The following is a 22,315-nucleotide window of genomic DNA, read 5'->3' as shown; positions in this document are numbered from 1 at the left end:
TCAGTGCAGCTGGGTCCCACCCCGCTGAGGTCAGGAGCTGAGTCCAGGTGGTACAGAAAGCGGGGCGGCACAGGAGGGCGCCGGGTGTAGGAGGGAATGTCGTGGCCAGCCTTTGGCAGCAAGGGGTGGCTGTGTGAGCAGCTCAGCTTGGCTTCTGTCTAGTTCACCCAGGATGGATGTCTCCTGTGGAGCCTTTCCCAGGCTTTTGGATTTCTCACGGTGTCCGCACAATCCATGCTGTGCGGGGGAGTGTTCTAGTAGTTAGAGTGAGATGGGGGTTCTGTTCTCAGCTCTGGAAGAGATCCTTCCCGCGCCTCAGGAACCTCCAGGAGATGTTGCTCTGTTCTGAGGAGATCCCTTGTACTCTGCAGATTTGCTCACTCGCGCATCAGTTTATTTATTTAGCATGTGCATAGTCATCTAGCCATGCGATGGCATCTTCAGTGGCATGATGCAGTTCTTTTAGGCCACTGCTGAACATAATCAGCAGGCATTCCTCAACTATGTGCGTCATTGTCTGCATTGCCCCACAGCTGCACAAAGGGCTGTCATGAAGGCCCCAGTGATACTGGTTGGCTGCACAGAGACCTTGCCCGGTCCAGAACCTGTTCAACAGGGACCACTGGAGGTCCCATGGCCCTAGGGAGGGAGCTGGAGTCTGCTCCTTCTAGTGATTGACAGATGCATCCCAGTGGCAGGGCCGGCTGTGTGTTCTCTCCTGCCCCAGCTAAATCTATTGTCCTGGATCCCTCAGGGCTGAGCCAGGCCTGCGCCCTCTGTTGTGGGGAGGAAGTGGGAGAAGGAAAGAGCCAAGCTTCTCTCACAGATCCCAGGGGAATTTGCAGGGTTGGCCTTGTCCTGGGGACCTGAGCACATTTATCCAAAGTCTGTCCAGCCCCCACCCCATGGAATCCCTGCTGCCATGTGCACAAAACGTATGGGTCTGTGCGTCCCATGGAACCCCTGCTGCCATGTGCGCAGCGTCTGTGGGTCTGTCTGCCCCATGGAACCCCTGCTGCCATGTACACAGCGTCTATAGGTCTGTCTGCCCCATGGAACCCCTGCTGCCATGTGCTCAGCGTCTATAGGTCTGTCTGCCCCATGGAAGCCCTGCTGCCATGTGCGCAGCGTCTGTGGGTCTGTCTGCCCCATGGAACCCCTGCTGCCATGTGCTCAGCGTCTGTGGATCTGTCCACCCCATGGAACCCCTGCTGCCAGAGCAGCAGTGCACTCATGCTTGATAGCCGGGGCTGCAAGCAGTCTGGAGATGCAGGGCCATTATTCTTGCAGTGCTGTCCTCCCTGTGACTATGGAGCAGAGACACCAGCTCAATATCCATTCTTGGACCCCAGTGGCCTAATTCTGTCTCCTCCCTCCTGCTGCATAGGACCTGACTCTGGGGGGGTGTAGCCCTGAAGCACAGGGGGTAATGGCTGGCTCTGCTGTATGCTCCCGTTGCTGGCCAGGGGTAGTGCAGCGCACCGTACGTCAGTGCCATCAGAGCTCAGCTCTAACCACCTGCTGTAGAGGAGGGAGCCCATGAAAGCTGTACTGCATTGTGCTCCCAAGGCTGGCAATCTGGGCGCTGCTGGACAGGGTGGGGCTGTCCCACCTCTTATACTTTGCCAGGGCTGAATTTCCAGGGGGCTGGAAACAACCCTGGCTCCTGGACCCCCTTAGCAAATGAAGAGGTTGCTGGTAGTGATCCCTTCTCCGTACAGACAGGGTGCAGGTGGGAGCACACAGCCTCTCTTGCTGTTGCTGAGGATGCATTGCAGACTGTTAACTGGCTCTTCCTTCACCCCCAGGCCAGCTTTGTCGCTTCAGGGAACAGAACTGACATTTCCTTGGATGACCCCAACTTCTGGCAGAAGTGGGCTAAGATAGCAGAGCTGGACACGGACGCAAAGAACGAAAAGGTAGAGCCTAAAAATGGGCAGCCATGCTCATGCATGGACGTGCGTACTCCTCCACATGCACACATGCTCCTCTGGGCGGCCGCACGCTCCTCTGGGCGGCCGCACACTCCTCCACGCTCCTCTGGGCGGCCGCATATGCACACGTCTCCGTTGCTAACAAACCCAGCTGCAGCCCTCCCCCTCAGGCAGGACAGGTGTGCTGCGCTCCCAGGGCTGGGTTCAGTGCAAGTGCAGAGCCCAAGTGTCCAGTAGCTCACCCAAAGGAAGGATTGCTGGGAGGTGAGTGACTTAATTCTGGCTGCTCTGGGAGGCCTGAGCTGGGCTCCCTCAGGCTGGGCAGTGTGACAGTGTTGAGAGCAGTGGCTGGGGTGTCTGCGCTCTCCTGCGGGAAGACATGGGAAGAGCAGCCCAGTGTAAGACATTGTCCCAGCTGGTTTATTTGGCAGCAGTGGAACCAGCAGGCTGCTTTGACCAGCCCCTGGCGCGTGGGGGATAAGGGGGGATGCATGGAGCTGCACTGGTGGCACTTCACACTTCCCCTGCGAAGAGGGGGCTATTTGGGAGCTGTAAGCACCTCCCAGTGTAGCACTTGGTGGGAGGGTTGGCAGCCAGCCCAGCTGCAAGGGGGCCTCAGGAGATGGCCCCAGCTCCCCAGCCCTCCCCACCTTCAGCATATAGTCCCACTGGGCCAATGGCATCTGGCTGGGGGTGTGCATGCGTGTGGTGCTCAGCACTGCCTGCCCCATGCCTGGCTCAGAACAGCTGTCTGCCGTGACGCACGTCAGGAAGCTGCAGTGAGTGTGGGGCCCAACCGGCAGTGACCAAACCCGAACGCTCTCAGTGCTGGAGTGCCTGCCTGAGGCTGAGTGAACGGCACTGATCTCCACGGAGTCGCACCTACACCTGTCAGTCACATGCAATGTGCAGCCACAGGCTAAAAAGCTAACAGAATGTTAGGAACCATTAGGAAAGGGAGAGCTAAGACAGAAAATATCATAATACCTCTATATACATCCGTGGTATGCCCACATCTTGAATACTGCATGCAGTTCTGGTGGCCCCATCTCAGAAAAGATATATTGGAGTTGGAAAAGGTCCAGAGAAGGACAACAGAAATGATTGGGGTCTGGAACAGCTTCCATATGAGGAGAGATTAAAAAGACTGAGACTGTTCAGCTTGGAAAAGAGATGACTAAGGGGGGCTATGAGAGAGGTCTATAAAATCGTGACTGGCGTGGAGAAAGTGAATAAGGAATTTTTATTTACCCCTTCACATAACACAGGAAGTAGGGGTCAGCCAATGAAATGAATAGGCAGCAGATTTAACAAACATAAGGAAGTACTTCTTCACAGAGCGCACCGTCAACTTGTGGAACTCATTGCCGGGGATGTTGTGAAGGCCAAAACTATAACGGAGTTCAAAAAAGAATGAGATAAGTTCATGGAGGACAGGTCTGTCAATGGCTACTTGCCAAGATGGTCAGGGATGCAACCCCATGCTCTGAGTGTCCCTAAGCCTCTGCCTGCCAGAAGCTGGGAGTGGACAACAGGGAATGGATCACTTGATAATTGCCCTGTTCTGTTCATTCCCTCTGAAGCATCTGCCACTGGCCGCTGTCGGAAGACAGGATACTATGCTTGATGGACCCTTGGTCTGACCCAGTCTGACAGTTCTTATGGTCATGCCCATCCAAGAAAGCCTTGCCCTGGAGGGAGCACATGGGTCCCCAGCTGCATTTGTCACTTGGTGCTGTACTTGGGTTCTCCTGGCTCCGCTTCCATGCGGATGATGGACGGTGGCTGGCTGCAGCTCCCAGCACTCAGGAAGACGTGTGTCTTAGCACAGCCTGGGGCCCTGTCCATCTGTCCTGAGGCCCTTCTCGACCCAGCAACCCTGGAGGTGGATTTGGCCCCTCTAGTTCTGTGGGGAGGAGGGGTGGGCGCCATGTCATAGTGGGGCTGGCCAGGTGGTTTGCACCAGGGATCCTGGCTGTTTTATTCACTTAAGCCTCAGAGTGCTAAGAGGTGCTCACTCCTCCTCAGCGCCTTGCTGAGTGCTGGAACACAGGGCAACCCACACAGGTGGCATCGCTGGTGTGCCCTTCCCACCTGCTGTGAGCTCCCATGCCAGCTCCTGCCATGGCCCCATCCCTTCACCGATTCCTGGGCCATGGGCCAGGCAGGGAGCAGTGGGTGGGCAGAGGTTGGGGGTTGCCATAACAAGGATAGGCTGCTCTGTGTACAAGACAATACCTGGCCAGCGTTCTCATGGGAGCAGCTCTCTCTGCCTCACTCACCTCGTTAGTACTCAGGGCTCTCGTTGCCCCACCAGTGGGGCTGAGCATTTACCAGGAGTCACCAAAGCTGCTGCCTGGCCCTGATCCCTTTGCGGATAAGGCGCTAACCCCAGGCCATGCAGTGGGAAAGCTGGCTCCAGCAGGGTTTTTTCTATCATTTAGTGTATGCCTTAAACCAGAAATCCAGTCACTTTCACTGGGCTGGGGCAGGGGGTTGAGGTTCAGGAGGGTGTGCAGGCTCTGGGCTGGGGCCGAGGGGTTCGGAGTGTGAGAGAGGGTTCCGGACTGAGCCTGGGGCAGAGGGTTGGGGTGCAGGAGGGGGTGCGGGTGCAGGCTCTGGGAGAAAGTTTGGGTGCAGGAGGGGGCTCCGGGCTGGGGCAGAGTTTTGGGGGACAGGAGGGGTTACGGGGTACTGGCTCTGGGAGCAGGGGCAGGGCTGGGGCAGGGGGGTCGGGGTGTGGGATGCAGGAGGGGGTATGAGGTGCTGGCTCTGGGAGAGGGCTGGGAGTTGTGGTGCTTGCCTGCTTGCCTCAGCCCCACGCCACTCCCAGAAGGAGCCAATGCAACCCTGGTGGGGGTGGCATGTGGCTCTGCGCCCGCTGCCCCTCTCTGTAGGCACTGTCCCCCGCAGCTCCCATTGGCTGCAGTTCCCCGTTCCTGGCCAATGGGAGCTGCAGGGATGGTGCTTGCAGGCAGGAGCAGCACGCAGAGTCCCCTCTTCCCCCCGCATCCCTCCAGGGCTGTGGGGTGTGCTGGCCGTTTCCGGGAGCGTCGTGGTGCCGGAGCAGGCAGGGAGCCTGCCTTAGTGGCAGCCCTGCTGCACCACTGGACTTTCAGCGTCCGGAGATTGCGATCGACTGGAGAGAGCTTTGTGAAAAGGAATGGGAGAACTGGGCTAGTGCAGGGGAACCGGGAAGTGAAACTGACCAGCCTGTTGCTGTTCTCCAAGATAAGAGAAATGCAGACAGTAAATGCACAACCAGGGAATCCTCTCAGCTGTCCTGCGCTTGGGTGGTTCACTGGGATAACTGAGTGTTTGCAGGTGGTTCTGCTGTGGCTGCTGCCGTGCTGCCCACACCTGTAAACTGCCCTTTACCCAGCAGTGATAGTGGGTAAATATGGCTGCTGGAGTACCCTGAGAGGCCAGGATATTTCTAGACGCTTGCTAGTCGGCCTTTTCTCCAGCAGCAGAGCCTCAGGAAGGTTCACAGCATAGCCTTTGGGAACATCTAGCCAGTACTAGCCGCCCCAGCCCCAGCTCCCTGTGGCACCTGCCTGCACTGTCCGTGGTAGAAGATGTTTCTAGAAGAGAACATTAAACACAAAGAATGAGGGCTTTGCCTGCTTGGAAGAAAGAGTAAACAGATGGAGTCTGGTCCTCTGGTCCTGCTCTCAGAGCATGTCCTGCTGGGCCTGCATGCTCAGCCAAACAGCTGGGCCTCTCCCCTCCAGCTTTCTTTGGCAAGTGCAAACCTCTGTGCAGCTAGCTTCAGTGCCTCCCGAGGGGTTCTGGCTTCTGAAATTCCAGCTAGGGCAGCAACAGCAGATGGGCTTAGATGGTAGCAAAGGGGAGGCTTAATGGGCAACATTTCACAGCAGCTCCTCAGATTTCACTGTTCTGACAGGAAAAGAGGTGTGTGTGTCTGTGTGAGACTGTGTCTGACTCTGTGTGCCTGACTGCATGCCTGTGCCTGTGTGTGTCTGCGTGCCTGACTTTGTGTGTGTGTGCGCGTGAGACTCTATGTGCCTGACTCTGACTTTGTGTTACTGGAGAGATGGGATTCAACAGGACCAGCAACCAGTACGGGTATGGTGTGACTCCAGTTGGTGTGGGGTGCTTTTATGCTGTTGTATCCTACACCTTCTGTCGGCTGTGTCAGGGTTCCTTCCCCACTCTGAACTCTAGGGTACAGATGTGGGGACCTGCATGAAAGACCCCCTAAGCTTATTTCTACCAGCTTAGGTTAAAAACTTTCCCAAGGCACAAACTTCGCCTTGTCTTTGAACAGTATGCTGCCACCACCAAGTGATTTAGACAAAGAACAAGGAAAGGACCACTTGGAGTTCCTATTTCCCCAAAATATCCCCCCAAGCCCTTACACCCCCTTTCCTGGGGAGGTTTGAGAATAAACAAGATGAGCACAGACCAGCCTTGGATTTTTAACACCCAAAAAACCCAATCAGATTTTAAAAAAACAGAACTTTATTAGAAGAACAAAAAAAGATAAGAGAACAACTCTGTAAGATCAGAATGGAAGATAATCTTACAGGCAGTCAGATTCAAAACATAGAGAATCCCTCTAGGCAAAACCTTAAGTTACAAAAAGACACAAAAACAGGAATAGACATTCCCTCCAGCACAGCGAATTTCACAAGCCAAAACAAAGAAAACCTAACGCATGTTCTAGCTAGATTACTTACTAACTTTACAGGAGTTGGAGGCTTGCATCCTTGATCTATTCCTGGCAAAGGTATCACACAGACAGACAAAAGCCTTTCCCCCCCACTCCAGATTTGAAAGTATCTTGTCCCCTCATTGGTCATTATGAGTCAGGTGCCAGCCAGGTCACCTGAGCTTCTTAACCCTTTACAGGTAACAGGACTTTACCTCTGGCCAGGAGGGATTTTATAGCACTGTCTACAGAAAGGTGGTTACCCTTCCCTTTGTATTTATGACAGGCTAATTCTCTTGTCACAGCCCTATCCCTCCACCCCCTCTACAAGTAAATTATCCTGCCCTGGAGCACGGCATTTACCACACCAGTTGCGTTGCCTGGGCTTGGTGGGGCAGGAGCCCGCTACCAAGTGTAGGTAGTTTTGTAGCTGTTGGGCCTAATTTTCGCCTGTGGTATCCCAGGGACAATTTTGTGCTTGCAAATGATTGTCATTCCCCACCCCTGCCACACATACACACACTCATTCTTCATGGAGTGTGGGTCCCGACGTGTATTCCACACATGGGTACGCGTGCACGCCATGCACCTGAGACTGGAAATTCTTCCAAGCAGTGCCTATTGGCTTGCTCCCTGGATCTCCTCGTGCTCCCAACTAAGGGTATAACACGTCTCCAGTTCCTTCTTACTGTCACCTGGCCTGAGTCGGAACCCTGTGTCTTCTCCTCCTGCAGCTCTTGTAACACCTGTAAAGACATTTGTAAATTGCTATTTTTCTTAGCTTGCTAGTTAGTTAAAGTTCATAGTAGGTGTGGTGGTTCTTCGAGTGCTTGCTCATATCGATTCCAATTAGGTGTGCACGTGCTGTGTGCACGGCCGTCAGAGAATTTTTACCCTAGCAACACCCAGTGAGTCGGCTGTGGAGCCCCCTGGAGTGGCGCCTTCATGGCGCTGGATATATACCCCAGCCGACCCAGCGCCCCCTCAGTTCCTTCTTACCGCCCTTGACATTTGTTGGAACTGTGGAGCTTGGCTTTGCTACTCTCCACTCTCCCTAGCGTTCACCCTACAGTTTGTTCGTAGTTTGTTGTAGATTAATAGTTGTAGTTCTAGTTATAGTATAGTAGTACCAGTGGCCCAGCCACTACCGGTGGAGCAGTTTTGGACTTGGATGTGTTGGAGGTCCTAGCTGCTCCAATATCTCCCTGGGGACAGTCGAGCCCTGACAGACAGTCTAAGTGTCACGCTCGCTGCTCCTCAGGGTATGACCTCCCCAGGCACCTCTGGTACTGATTTTCTTGAGCCCCCCCCCCACAACTGATCGACCCCCTTCTTCTGGCCTTGTTGGGGTCCGTGGATCCGTATTCTAAGCATCTGGGCCCTTCTCAAGAATCGTACTGCTCCTCTCCTGCCTGCCAGCTGGATCTGTCAGTGTACGAGGAGGAAGAAGTTGACCCAGATCTGCAGGTACTGACAGTTCTGATGTGTGTCTCTTCATCATCGCTGGACGAAGCGGTCACTTTTTCCTCTCTGTCTCTGCTGGATTACAATGGGCAGTACCAGGAGCTACTGCAAAGAGTTGCCAGCGACCTCCAGATCCCACTGGAGGAGGCCCAGGATTCTCAACACCAACTTCTGAATATTTTGCAACCTCAGGGACCAAGCAAGATGGCCCTCCTAGTTAATGAAGCCAGCCTAGAACCAGCCAGAGTGGATGGCTCACTCCAGCATCCTGTGCCCCTACTCCGAAGACAGCTAAGAGGAGATATTTCATTCACACTAAGGGAGCTGAATTTTTGTTCTCCCACCTTGCCCCCATCTCACTGGTGGTACAGGTAGCTACAGAAAGAGCTCAGTCACACTATCAAAGGACCACCCCAACAGACAAGTGCTCTAAGAGACTGGACATCCTTGGAAGAAAGGTCTTCTCCTCCGAGGCCTGCAATTTCATGTTGCTAACTACCGAGCTCAGTTAGTGAAATATGATTTCAATAACTATTCCAGGCTTGCAAATTTCATAGATAAGCTTCCCACAAAGGACAGAGCCCAATTTCAGTCCTTCATAAATGGGGGAAAACTAATGGCAAAAACAGCTCTCCAGGCCATAGTGGATGTAGTGGATACAGCTGCCAGAAGTCTGGCCTCTGGCTTAGTCATGAGGAGGAATTCTTGGCTGCAATCATCAGGGTTTCCTAGGGAGGTCCAGAACACAATCTAGGACTTCCCGTTTGATGAATCAAATCTCTTCAGTCAGAGAACAGATGAATCATAGAATCATAGGACTGGAAGGGACCTCGAGAGATCACCTAATCCAGTCCCCTGCACTTAGGGCAGGACTAAGTATTATGTAGACCATCCCTGACAGGTGTTTGTCTAATTGCATTTATGAAAGGACTCAAGTCCCTGCATTCATTAAAGGACACTCTGTTCCCTGGGAATTTACATTCCAGCCCTCAGAAGGAAACACTAGAGATAGCCTTTTAGGCCAAGGCCATCCCCTCCTCATGCAATTTATTATCATCACCTGGCAGAGGTCAGGTCGGCAACAGAGTTTCTCATAAAACTTCTGGTAGCCCTAGGTGTTTGCAAAAATAGAAAAGGGTCTGTTTTGTTGCCCACAAGGATGATAAACTTTATAGGAGCAACACTGGACTCGGTTTCAGTGAGAGCATTTCTCCCCGCAGACAGGTTTCACATAATGAGCAAACTGGTTTCACGCATTACCTGCAAACCAAGAATTACAGTGCACATATGCCTTTCACTCTTAGGCCACATGCCCACACACATTTACATGACACTATTCACCAGGCTTCACTTGCGATACCTACAAGTTTGGATCAACACAATCTGTCCACCAAACAAGGACCATGTCAACTCGAGGGTGACCATTACCACTGGAGTTATTGCCCACCTCGCTTGGTGGTTGAACCCGAAAAAGGTCATGGTGGGTGTTGCCTTCAACCTGCCCACCTGCAAAGCCACCATTGTGATTGACGCGTCCCTCCTGGGGTGCGGCGTTCACCTGAATAACCACACTGCTCAGGAAACCTGGATCCCACGAGAGGCCAGGCTACGTATAAATGTAGGAGAAGTAAGGGTAGTCCATCTTGTGTGCAAGGCTTTCCTTCAGGTAATTCGCTCCTTCCATATACAGGTGATGTCAGACAATATCACCACTATGATACAAACAGGGCAGAACGAGGTCTTGTCCCCTCTGCCTGGAAACTGGCTCTCTCTGTCTCTCTATTGTATGTATGGCATCTGCAAAGCAACATTCTATAGCAGCAGTTGTAGATCCATAAGCCATTTCAAGGCCTCCTCTGTGACATGGATATCATCCAATTCACCTTTAAATCCAGATTTGGGGCACTGTGTTATGGTGTGTTTGATGGTTTGGATGCTCTCACTGCAGTCACCCAAAGGTGAGTCTTTGATTTTCCACTTGTACAACAAGTAGCCACATCTTCTGTGGTTTATTCAGATGCAGTTCAGTGTGGTTCAAAGTATCTGTGGCAGATCAAAACTGGAAGGGCATCTTGTTGTGTCAGTAAAAATGTGCTTGTTTGGAATAGTAGATGAGGTCCAGACACTTCACCATTCCCTGCCTAGATCCAGAGGCATGAGATGGTCACGTGTGATCCAAAGTGGTTTTCACAGTTTCAGTCATTGTTGGGGTATGTTATCCATAACCTGCCAGATGGGAAGTTCTGGGTAGTCTGGTGTGTTTAAGTTCTCATGCTGTGGCTATATCTCAAAGGATAGCTGGGGATTCGGTGTTTGTTAATACAGAAAGCTACAGTAAAGGTGTTGATTTTAAAGTTCCCATGATGAGTCGCATGGTCTAATTTAGCTGCCTGTCCACAAGTTGGGTATGGCAGCTTTTTGTCCTCATCGGCGTACGGTACTCTGCAACTGAGTACACCAGGGTCAAGGCTGATGTTTGTAGCACTGTGGCAGTTGATCCCCAGCTTGTTCCTGATAACTTTTGAAAAATGTTGATGCAAGTCTTTGCTTTGGAGGTTACTTTCTTGAGGTGGTCATGCAAGGTCAGTGTGTGGTCAAGAATGATGCCAAAATATGTTGGCTTTGGGTCTTAATGCACAGTTTCACCACAAAACTCAACAGTATGTTTTGTGCGATTCTCTTGTCAAGGTGGAAAGTAGAGACTACCAATTTGCCCATCTTAGGTCTCAGCCACCACTTTTTGAAGTACTCCTCTGTGATCTTAAGGTCTGATGTAAGGGTCACTTCAAGTTCTTTAAAGCTATGAGCCTGAGTTGTGAGTGCCATATCATCAGCATACTCAACATTCTGCATTATCATTTCAGGTATATTGCTCACATATGCATTGAAGAGGGTCGGAGCAAGTACAGAGCCTTGTGGTAGCCCATTATTTAAAGTGTGCAGCTTGCTGGGTTTGCCTCTGAGGTATACAAACATCCTGTGGCCACTAAGCCTGGTGTTCGGTAGGCTGAGAATCTACACACAGGTTCACTTTGGCCAGTTTCAGTAGCAGACCATCCTTCTGGACTACGTCACGTGCTGCTGACAGATCAGTGAAAGCGTTACCAATTGTGAGTTTTTGTCGGAATTCAGCCTTAATGTCTGTAGTGAAAGCCAGGACCTGGTCACAGCAACTTCTGTGCGGTCGAAAACCAGCTTCCTTCTTGGGTAGGGTACTATATGCCATGGACCCGATTTGGTTCAGAATCATATGCTTCAGCACCTTGTAGATGGTGCTCAAGAGAGACTGGCCTAGAACTAGAAGGGTGATCCACAGGTTTCCCAGACTTCAGGAGTGCAATGACCTTGGCTTCTTGCTACACGTGGGGAATTTCACTGGTCTCCGAAATGTGGGTGAAAAGTTTAATCATCCATTTCCATGCCAATGAACTCAGGTTATATAGGGACTCAGGACAGATACCATCTTTTCCTACTGCTTTTCCCAATTTCGTGGCTGCAATGACTGCATCAATCTCCTTACTTGTGAACAGTCCAGATCACTGAGATGATGGAATGCACATGGATGTCACCTGCTGGAGTTAAACCTGGAAGCCATCAAACTTTGGAACTGGTGCATCTGGAATCACATCATGATGCAGGCCACTTACCTTCCGGGTAGCCACAGCACCAAACTGAGCAGTCACTTCTCGATGGACCACGCATGGGAGAAGCACAATTCAGTCCTAAGCGAGATATTCACGCAGTGGGCACACCACAGTGGGACTGTCGACGCTCACCGATTCACCCTTCGAGCCCATGACAACATGTTCCGTGACCTGCCTGCCTGTCCAGGAAGGTGGCATTTTTAGTAGCTATCATTTCAGCCGGGAGGGTCAGCAAGCTGTGAGCCATCATTGCGGACCCTCCTTATTACAGTTTTTCACAAAGAAAAGGTTTCCCTTCACCTACACCCTAAGTTTCTCCCCAGGGTTGTTTCTGAATTCTACATCAACCAAAGTATTTGCTTATCTGTACTTTTCCCAAAACCTCATGCTTCCGCTGAAGACAAGAGGCTTCGCTGCCTCTGTGTCTGATGTGCCTTGGTGTTATACCTGCAAAGAACGAAACCCATTAGGAAATCACCAAGACTTTTTATTGCCATTGCAGGCAGATCGCGTGAGCAAACCAGAGGATTTCTAAGTGGGTTTCAGGATGCATCCTAAAGTGCTATCGGGAAGCAAAGATCCCTCCCACTGTGGGTGTCACAGGTCATAACACGAGAGCACAGGCCACCTCCACAGCATCCCTACATGATGTCCCGCTACAAGACAATTTCAAAGCGGCCACCTGGAGTTCTGTCCACATGTTCACAATGCACTACGTTTTAGTTCATGCCTCGGCCGCTGATGCAGATCTGAGATCTGCAGTGCTGCAAGCGTTTTTGCTCCCAGCTTCCTCGCACCCACTTGCAGTCTGACCACTGCATGCCAGTCATCCACCTGTAAAATACACACAGGGACCAGCACTCTCAGAAGAAATGGAAGTTACTTACTGTAACTGGAGGTTCTTCAAGATGTGTGGTCCCTATCTGTATTCCACTACCCGCCCTCCCTCCCCTCTGCTTCAGATCCTGTTGGATTTGCGATAAGAGGAGGAACACCGTCAGCCTGCACTGTCTCTTATACCCTCAGTCAGGAGCACAAGAAGATGTACGGCGTGTGTGTGGGCCAATAGACACTGCTTGGAAGAATTTCCGGACTCGGGGTACTTGCCTATTCACATGTGGAGTCTCAAAGAGCCTCCACTTACCGTAAGTAACCTCCATTTTTTGCACCCACAGTTAACTGTGGGTGGCAGTCCATAGTAGCTGGGCGTTGAACGGGCCATCTGGGTCTGGCACCAGATGCTGGGTGTGGTGCTAGGCTTGGAGAGAGCTGGGTGGTGCTAGGAGTTGCTGAGGCCAGAAGGCAGCACAGAGGAGGGAAGCATCCCCACACCTCATGCTAGTGGCCAAGGGGGGCACCATGCAGAGGGAAGGGTCTGCCGGGTGGTTCTGGGCGCACTAGCCTCTCACTGTCTCCCCCGGCAGGAGAGCTTAGTGATCGACAGGCCCCGTGTCCGCAAGCAGACCAAGCACTACAACTCCTTCGAGGAGGATGAGCTGATGGAGTTCTCGGAGCTGGACAGTGACTCCGACGAGCGGCCCACGCGCTCGCGGCGCCTCAATGAGAAGACGCGGCGCTACCTGCGGGCCGAGTGCTTCCGCGTGGAGAAGAACTTGCTCATATTCGGGTGGGTCTCATCTGGGCTCTGTACACCGTGTGAGGCTGGGCTGACCCCCAGCGCAGCTGTGGCTCTCGGGTGGTTTGGTGTCACATGTTTGCTATTGTCTGTCTGTCCCTGTCTCAGGCTGCTGCACAGAGGGGCATAAACCTGGCAGGGAGCTGCAGAGCTATTGCCCCGCCGCGGGGGACCTGCTGGGTGCTGTGCGCAATCCCCACATCTATGGGAGGAAGTGTGGTTTGTGGCTAGAGCATGGGCTGGGAGTCAGGACTCCTGGGTTCTTTTCCTGCCTCTGCCACTGACCCAGCGTGTGATGCTGGATGAATCCCACACCCTTTCTGTGCCTCAGTTTCCCTACTTTCCTGCTTCTCCGGGGGCTGGCCAGGCTTTGTCCATTAGTGCCCCATGCAGCGTTGTGAGCTCCCCACTGGAGGGCACTAGAGAAGTGCAGTCACTTGCAGTGTTTATGGTGTGTGTTTCTGCTCCTCCAGCTGGGGGCGCTGGAAGGATATCCTGACCCACGGACGGTTCAAGTGGCACCTGAACGAGAAGGACATGGAGATGATTTGCCGGGCCCTCCTGGTCTATTGCGTCAAACACTACAAGGGAGATGAGAAGATTAAGAGTTTTATATGGGATCTGATCACTCCGACGAAGGACGGCCAGAACCAGGCCCTGCAAAATCACTCAGGTACTCCCTCTTCTGCCAGTTATTGTTTCGCTGCCAGTATGCCCAGCTTTCAGTGCCCAGGACTAGAGAGTTAAACTAGAGCGGATCCCAGAAGCCACACAAACAGCCAGAGCTGGGCAACAAGGAAGCACTGTGTGGGGGCCAGGGGTCACAGGGCTGACTTGCGTCCAGACCCATGGAGGCAAGGACAGAGGGGCTCTCTGATACAGGAAATGGCCAGCCCTGGCCCAGCTGAGTGGGAACCTTGGGCTGGAGAGCTAGGGCACCAGGCCAACCTGAGCTGCCTGTTCTTGAGGTCTAGATTGTTACTTAGACCAGAGACCAGGCTTGGACCATCAGGGATGAGGGGCAAATGTCCCCTGCAGAGTGCAGCCCATAGTGGCCTTTATTCTCAGAACTGTGGAGGAGTGGCCAGTGCTGGCTGCATGCTTGGACCTGTGGTCTCTGCAGGCAGCCACACTATGTCAAAGATGACTCCACTCCATTCTGTAGTAGCCATCCCCTGTGGGACGCTGCTCGTCTGTAGATCCCCCAGTGCTTCACAAAGGGCAGGGGGAATCCTCAGCTGGGGTACTGAGATCTAATGCAAATGAGGCCTGGCGCTTGGCAAGTAGCCAGTGCAGCCCCTTGGCTGGGCACTGTGTGGGTGCCCCAATCCATGGCACAATGTTCTTTAAGTTTGGCAGCCCTTTCCGGCTGGCTCCCAGCGCTGCCTTTCAGTAGTTTGTCACGGGTGAGCCATGCTGAAAGCTAAGGCAGCTGCTCCCATTTCCGCTCCACAGGGCACGCCAGAGGCTGTTTGTGAAGTGGCTGTTAGCAGTGTAAAGCGCGAGGCTCTCCCATGCGGTGCAGGAGAAAGCAGCCAGGTTCTGTGGTGGATTTGAAGTCCCAGGTCCGGTCAGAAATCCCCCCGTGCCTGGTGCTGTTGGGTTACGTTCATGGCCATCGCATCTCTCCCTAAGCGTGAATGACGCCATCGCCTACTGTTCTGAGTTAATATCGTCATTTTGTCCAGCACTTGAGCCATCTCAGCAGGATGGTCTGGCGCTGGGGAATCAGGCATGTGCTGGTTAGACCAAAGGAATCCTGGCACACACCTGGTCGCTGGGCGTAACCCGGTGTATTAGCATGCAGTAGAGCAATAGTAAAACTGATAGGGTGGCACATATGGGAACACATTTCAGTAATGCAACGAGCAAGCGGCATGGTCCGTTGAGGGTCATGAACACTGCACTGTAGCACTGAATGTAACTCAGTTGGATCCCTTGCAAGGGGAAGCCTCAGAACCTCTCAGTCAGGTCCTGGGGAGGCCTCTGCTTCCATGAGTCTGGGCGTGCGACGGGCAGTACAGGACTGAATTCTAGCCCAGCTGTGCACAAGCCATGCTCTGACCCTGTGCAATGGTAGCCACGGCAGGGAAGGGTCTGGAGAGCTGCTGAAGGGGAGCTGGTCCTGTCCTGAGAGGAAGAGTGTGTGAGTTGGGCCTGTCCAGGGTTAGAGGGATTCATGCGAGAAGTGAAACTGCAAGAACTGGTTGGAATAAAAACACAGGGAAACGTGGCCAGGGAACCAACGCAGGGAATAGGCTCCAAGGACGACTCCACCCCGCCTTTGTGGCATAAGGCTGGCCCTGCTGTATAGAAGAGGCGAGGACTCTGACTGGCAGGTGCCGTGGGTACAGGTCTGCTTGGATGCCATCTCATGAGGGGTGTCTGGCCCGGATGCCTGGGCTGGGTTCTGCTCTCACCTCGTCAGGAAAAGGCTGGAGTAGCTTTGGTGGGGCTACAGTGGAGCTGAGTGTAGAGCCTGAGCAGGGTCCGCTTTGTGTGTGAGGGAAGCGCTGAGCGTTGGCTGTGCGCATAGTGCGGGGAGGTGTGGGTGTGCAGTGGCACTGCCGAGGGTGTGGGCCAGGGTGTATCAAGGAGAGCTGTGGCTGGTCTGGGCCTGCTGGTGGGCAGTGGGGAGGTGGGTTGTGTCAGGCAGAGTGCAGGTGTTGGAGCACCTGCTCCCTGTCCCAGCACACAGACCTGACCTCTTTCCACAGCCCTGTGTCTGACGATCTTGACATTCAGGCTGCCGAGAGCCTGGGCCAGCTTGCTTCAGTTCTGTGGGCAGGGTTGCCAGCCGCGGCATCCAGCAGCCTATTCTGCCAGGCCACCTCCTGCGCACAGAACTGCCCCGTGCGTTTAGACTGCTGGGAAGGTGTGGATGTGGCATGGCCTGACCTGGTCTAACTAGGGCACCATGTACGCATGGCTCAGCTATGGGATTGTGCCGGGACAGACACACTGGGTATGCTGGAGACCCTGCCTACCTTTTCTCTGGCTCTCCAACTCCCACCTGAGCTGTAGTGTGAGGGTTTAAGAGCATTACAAGAGCTGGCTTTCAGTCCTTCCAGCTGCACTGCTCCTGCCAGCCAGTGTCTATGTCCTGTCTGATCCAGAGCATTTCTCAGGTGCCTGTCAGGGTGGTGTGTGGCCTGCAGCAGGGCCGCTCATGCGCTCCCTCCTCACTGTTGCAGGGCTGTCGGCCCCAGTGCCCAGGGGCAGGAAGGGGAAGAAGACGAAGAACCAGATGCTGCTGCCTGAGATAAAGAACGCGGACTGGCTGGCCAGCTGCAACCCCGATATAGTCCTGCATGATGACAGCTACAAGAAGCACCTGAAACAGCACTGCAACAAGTGAGTGTGAGCCCCTGCCCCGGGGAACTGCAGCGCACCTGCCATGCTGTGTGTCCCGCCCTGGGCCCAGAGCGAGGCCACGTGCCCCCAGCTGGCATCGTGCCAGTGGGCTGCAGCACAGAGTCTGAAGAGGAAGGACTCACCCGGGCAGTCAGTATGGAGAGGCCAGTGGGGACGTTGGGTCGGTGCCCACTGGCTCGTCAGACCTTGGGTAGTTTTTGCCATGCTGTAAAGTGCTGTTTACATGCCAGCAGCTGCAGCTCTACGGAGTTCTCGTCTCCCTGCCACTAGGTGCAGCGCACCTGCCCGCAGCTCAGCTGGCATTCAGGAAGCTTCCTTATTGTCACAGCTGTCTTCGGTCAGGGGCTTGGGGAGCAGGGCTGGTCAGATACCTGAGCACACCCTGGTAGCACCAGCATCAAAATGCCGACTTGTGCATTAGTGGTAGCCGGAGACGGATGGCTCTTGGCACCCGGGGGGCAGAGCCTGGAGGGGGACGGATGTTGGGACCTGGGGGCAGAGAATGGAGCGGGACAGGCTCCTGGGATCCAGGAGCAGAGCCTGCAGGGGTCCAGCTCTTGGAACCCAGGGGGCGGAGCCTGGAGGGGGACAGCTCTTGGGACCCAGGGGGCAAAGCCTGGAGGGGGACGGCTCTTGGGACCCAGGGGTCAGACCCTGCGGCGGGGGTTGGCTCTTGGGACATGGGGGGAGGGGGCAGAGCCTGGAGGGGGACAGCTCTTGGGACCCAGAGGTGTGAAGCCTGGAGGAGGATGGCTCTTGGGGGCCGGGGAGGTGGAGCCTGCAGGGGGCCGGCTCTTGGGGGCCGGGGGTTGGACCCTGGAGGGGGACGATTCTTGGGACCCAGGAGTGCGGAGCCTGTAGTGGGATGGCTCTTGGGACCAGAGGGGCGGAGTCTGGAGGGGGATGGCTCTTGGGACCTGAGGGGCGGAGCCTGGAAGGGGACAGCCCTTGGGATCCAGGGGGTGGAGCCTGGAGGGGGACGGGTCTTGGGACCTGGGGAGTGGGGGGGCAGAGCCTGGAGGGAGACGGCTCTTGGGGCCCTGTAGGGTGGTGGGCAGCTCTTGGGTCCTGGAGAGTGCGGCCCAGCAGGTACAGCTCTTTGCAGAGGAGAACAGAGAGACATTATTTTAACAAATCAGTAACCCAGAGCTGTTTCCTCACCCACTCAGAGGATGCTGCATCCCAGCTCCCAGCAAGAGCTCTCCTAGCCATGAGCACTGTAAGTAGCGCAGCCCCCTCCCTCACTGGGTTAGGAGTGAGGTGTGTTGCTGCCATTGCTGGGGAGGCGGGTACCCAGCCTGGCACCTTCCCTCTCCTAGTGAGCTCTCAGCCTGGCACCTCCCCTCTCCTGGTGAGCTCCTTCATGAGTGTTTTAAGCCTGCTTGATTACAGGGTTAGTGAGGTGAGATCTCTTAGGCCCAGGTGGTGGGGATCAGGCCCACAGCCCACTGAGCTGATTAAGGAGCCTGTTCACTGCCAGCCTGAACCTTTTTCCCCTGTGGAGGGGGCCTGCCCTCTAGTCTCCACGTTCCAGCTGCTTCAGGCCTCCCCTCTTGAGCCCCAGTGGCTAGGTGTCCTGCCGTGTCACAGTGCGAGGGGCAGCTAAGGACGGGCGAAGCTGCTGCCATGCCTGCGCTCAGCCTTGGGTGGTGTTGTCATGAGAAGGGGAGTGGCTTCCCACCATTTCGTCCTCGTGTATAACCACACGGACTGCAGGCCTGGGCAGCGATCCCCCATTGCCCCATGCTGCCATACAGACCAGCTGGCCCATAAACGCTGTGTTGCTGTGCGTAGGGGCTGTGCCATGCTGGATCCCAGCCCCATGCTCGGTCTGTATTGACCTGCCGCTTTCCCTTGGCAGGGTGCTGCTGCGGGTGCGAATGCTCTACTACCTGAAAGCTGAAGTGCTGGGAGAGGTGGCTGACAAAGCCTTCGAAGGGACCCCGGCCAGGTATGATGCTCCCAGCAGCCCAGATCACTTTGCATGCCCAGCTGTGGAGGTATAGCGACCGATATCTTTGGCTGCAGCGCCCCTGCTACATGGGGAGCCCCCTGCCTACTCTGGGCTGGCATGGGGGAGCTTCGTGCCAGCATGAGAGGGGTCAGTCACCTCACAGTATCTGAAGCCAAATCCTGCCGTTCTCACTCAGGCAAAACTCCTGTCGCCGTTGGTGGAAGCTCTGCCTGAGTAGAGACTGCAGGATTGGGCCCTAGAGGCTGGCCGCAGCAGAAGGCAGACACGGGCGGAGTTTTTTCTCCTGTGGCTTAGAGAGCTCCCTCTGCAGCAGAGCTGAGCAGGGACAGCGGGCTCCTTTGGCCAGGGGACAGGACCACTGCTCCTGTGAAATAGCACCACTGGGAATCACGCTGAGCTACATGCATACACACGTACACATGGGTGTGCAATGCCGAGGCACATGCAGACTTCCCCCCCCCATCCCCCTACACTCATGCACTCCCCAGCCAGCCCCAGCGTGCTGGGAATCAGGATTCCCTACAGTGCAGCCCAACAAATTCGCCTCTAATATGAAGCTGTAGCCCCTAGTCAGTCCTGACCTAGCCTTGACATCCAAGCCAGGTGGCTCAGACCGGAGTGGAGCATTGTCTGCTGGGACCTGCATTCCCTCCCTCTGCTCTGCAGGGAGCATGGGGGACTGAAATGGCTGCAGCCCTCTGTCTCCTGAAGTCCCCAAAGGGATGCTGGGTTGGGCAAAGCCTGGTAATTGCCCTGGTGTCTCATAACGAGCAGTGGCGGAGGGAGCCTGCTGCCGAAGGTAGAGGAGAGCAAGGTTTGCTGAGCTCACTGAGCCTGATCCTTTATTGAAAGCCTCCGCTTTCCTGTCTCAGCAGAGGCTGCTGCTTTCCCAGGGTGCTCCTGTGCCCAGCACAGATGCAGTCAGTCAGTGTCCCAGCAGCTCACTGAAGGGAAGCCAGGGAGGGTGCTGCCTGCCTCTCTGAAGGCTCGATGCACTTCAGCAGATAGCTGCTTTGCCTTGCTCTTGCTCTGTTGGTGGCTGGTAGCTTTAGTGAAAACTTTCCCCAGCCTTAAGGCAAACGCCACTCTAGTGAGTCCTGGGAGCTCATGGGCCAGCCAGGCTGAGTAGGATGGGTGGAGGTCAGGCCTGGCCACCATCCCTGTCTCACAGGAGGTGACACTGGTGTGTGCAGGGGAGGCTGACAGCAGGACTCAGCTAGCCTAGTACCAGGCTCGATTGTTACCATAGCTGGTCCACTTGGCATTCGGGGAGCTCGCACACACCGGAATGCAGGACCTGACCCCACTGTTTCTGGAGAGGCAATCATCAGAGCGCTATTAAGGCAGAAGGCCTGTCCCTAGTTGCCCCAGCATCGTGGGACCCCTGAGCCCACTCAGCTGCCTGTAGAAGCGGGAGTTCTCGGGAGTCCAGATCAGGGTGCATTCATGGCCTGTCCCTCTCAGGGAGCTGGACGTGCTGTTGCCGGATATCGACTATGTGGAGATCCCAGTGGACTGGTGGAATGCAGAGGCTGATAAATCGCTGCTTATTGGAGTTTTCAAACACGGTATTGTCCCTGTCAAGGGCTGAGCCCTGCCCCGGTTTGCTGGGGTACTCCCACTGCCTGAGCCAGGAGCCAGGAGTGGCTGCTGAGTTCAGAGCACCATGCCGATGTTCCCTCCCCAGGGCGGAGGTAGTGGAATGTCGCACCCGGGGACCCACTGCATCCTGGGTGCTCCAGCGAGGAGCCCCAAGAAGCCGCTTGTTTTTGCTGCCATGACCTGGCAGTGCTGAGCGCTCGTGTCCTGCACATCCCCTCCAGGCCAGCTTACCTGGGGACCCAGCTGAGCCAAAGCACCTGGGGCTGTAGCTCCATCAGCTCTCCCAAGTTGCGGGGAGTTGGGCCTTGCCCCATGTCACTCAGTGGAGATACTCCAACACCTGTGTTGGCCCTGACGCAGTGGGCAGCATGGGGCTAGCAGACGCTGGGATGCTGCAGAGCTTGGCCACGTCAAACCAAGCGCCTGACTCAGGGACTGAGGGGGAGCGTCCACATTCCTGGCCAAATTCTATCTCCGCTCAATACATTCTGCCTTTTGAAACTCCTCTTGCAATTTCTACTGGAGACAGGAGTCTGCACTGTCTGCCCTAAACTGTTACCCTGGTGCTGCGTTCCATCCCAGAAGTGGCTACATCTCTGGGGCGGACAGGTTGACTCCTGTGTCTCTGTCTCCCACACAGAAGGGCTGTGGATTAATCAGCAGCCATTTGTGAAAGGCTTTGGATGCTTTGGGTGAAACTTGCTATTGAGAGACCAGGTTATCTGTGGGCCAGGTGGCAAGGTCCTCACTCTGGAGTCAGGCGCACTCAGGCAGGCCCCATTGGCACAGCCAGAGTTTAGCCAAAGCCAGTCACAGGTAGCCTGGCCCCTGGCTAGGACATTATCCCGTTTAATGTCAGCTGTGGTGTTGCCAGGTTATGAGAGGTACAACGCCATGCGAGCAGACCCGGCACTATGCTTCCTGGAGAAGGTGGGCATGCCAGACGAGAAGCTGCTGTCTGCGGAGCAGGGCGTCAATGATGGGGCACAGGATGCTGCAGAAAGGTGGGCGGGGGCAGGAGGAGGGAGGGAGGGCTCTGGCTGGCTCCTGGGGGCAGAAGAAGCAGGACAAGCGTCATGCTGTTCTGTGGGGGTGGGCATCAGAACAGAGTGAGAGCGGAGAGGAGGAGGGTAAGCTGGCAGCCCAGCAGGGTGCCTGTGACCCAGGGTGAGAGGGGAATGCCAATGTCTGCTGGGCATGACTGTGTATGATAGTGGGAGAGGGCAGGCAGGGTGCCAGGGTTGTGGGAACTGCTCCCCTGGGTTAATTCCCTCAATGGGCCAGGGAGGTGTATGCGCCACTCACACTCACCTAGGCGCAGGTTCTCCACCCAGCCAGGGGCACTGACACATGCAAACCCCTTAGAAGCTGTGCTGTGCTTTGGGGAGCAGCTCATTGGCTGGGGGGGTGAGGGGCTGATCAGAGAGTTCACAGCCCCCGATTGCAGGAAATGGGGAAAGAAGGGCTGGCTGGCTGGCGTGCTGCAGCAGGTGGGTGAGGGGCGGTGTGTGTCACCAGAGAATCCCAGAGCTGACCTGGAGCCGGGACTGGTACTGGGTTCTTTGCCAGCTTTGCAAACATAAAGGTTGAGAATGTCCTGAATGTGAGTTACCTCCTGCAGGCGGAGATCAGGGAGCAGGTCCAGGCTTGGGCCTATGATGAAAGGGCAGCCAGCAAGGGTGCCCAGGCAGTGTGAAAATGCAGGAGCCGGCTCTCACCCTGCAGGCACTGGATCATTGCTGGGGTGGGCAAAGGCGAAGCGGAGCTGCCAGGGCTAATGCTCTGTCGGGTTGTTTTGTCTAGAGGAAACGTTGAGAAAGAAGAGAACAGTGGAGACAGAATCGAGGGGCTGCCACAGCAGGAGGTGAGTGGGGCTCCCCACAGCCGGAAACAGCTCCCCAGCCCCAGCCAGGCCTGCCCCCTGCTGGCTCAGGAGACACTTGTGTTCTGCCGTGGCTAGGGAAAGAACAGTGGGCTAGACCCCTCCTTTTCCCCTGGCTGAGCCAGTTT

At 55.0% G+C, this 22,315-nt stretch overlaps 1 protein-coding gene across 4 annotated transcripts in view; it reads left to right on the top strand.

Moving 5' to 3' along the window:
• Positions 1–22,315, top strand: part of CHD6 (chromodomain helicase DNA binding protein 6) — a 183,065-nt gene that overhangs the window by 123,781 nt on the left and 36,969 nt on the right. For all 4 annotated transcript variants that reach the window (XM_073309956.2, XM_073309953.2, XM_073309955.2 and 1 more), the window contains 8 exons: positions 1,809–1,919; positions 13,142–13,344; positions 13,827–14,026; positions 16,548–16,707; positions 18,590–18,679; positions 20,168–20,271; positions 21,180–21,309; positions 22,109–22,169. In XM_073309956.2, coding sequence (XP_073166057.1) covers positions 1,809–1,919; positions 13,142–13,344; positions 13,827–14,026; positions 16,548–16,707; positions 18,590–18,679; positions 20,168–20,271; positions 21,180–21,309; positions 22,109–22,169 — 1,059 coding nt within the window. The remainder of the gene's footprint in view (positions 1–1,808; positions 1,920–13,141; positions 13,345–13,826; positions 14,027–16,547; positions 16,708–18,589; positions 18,680–20,167; positions 20,272–21,179; positions 21,310–22,108; positions 22,170–22,315) is intronic.

The sequence above is a fragment of the Lepidochelys kempii genome, chromosome 13, assembly GCF_965140285.1.
Source record: "Lepidochelys kempii isolate rLepKem1 chromosome 13, rLepKem1.hap1, whole genome shotgun sequence".
Classification (NCBI taxonomy): domain Eukaryota; kingdom Metazoa; phylum Chordata; order Testudines; family Cheloniidae; genus Lepidochelys; species Lepidochelys kempii.
The sequence above is the reverse complement of the archived record's forward strand: the minus strand, read 5'-3'. Positions and strand labels throughout refer to the sequence as shown.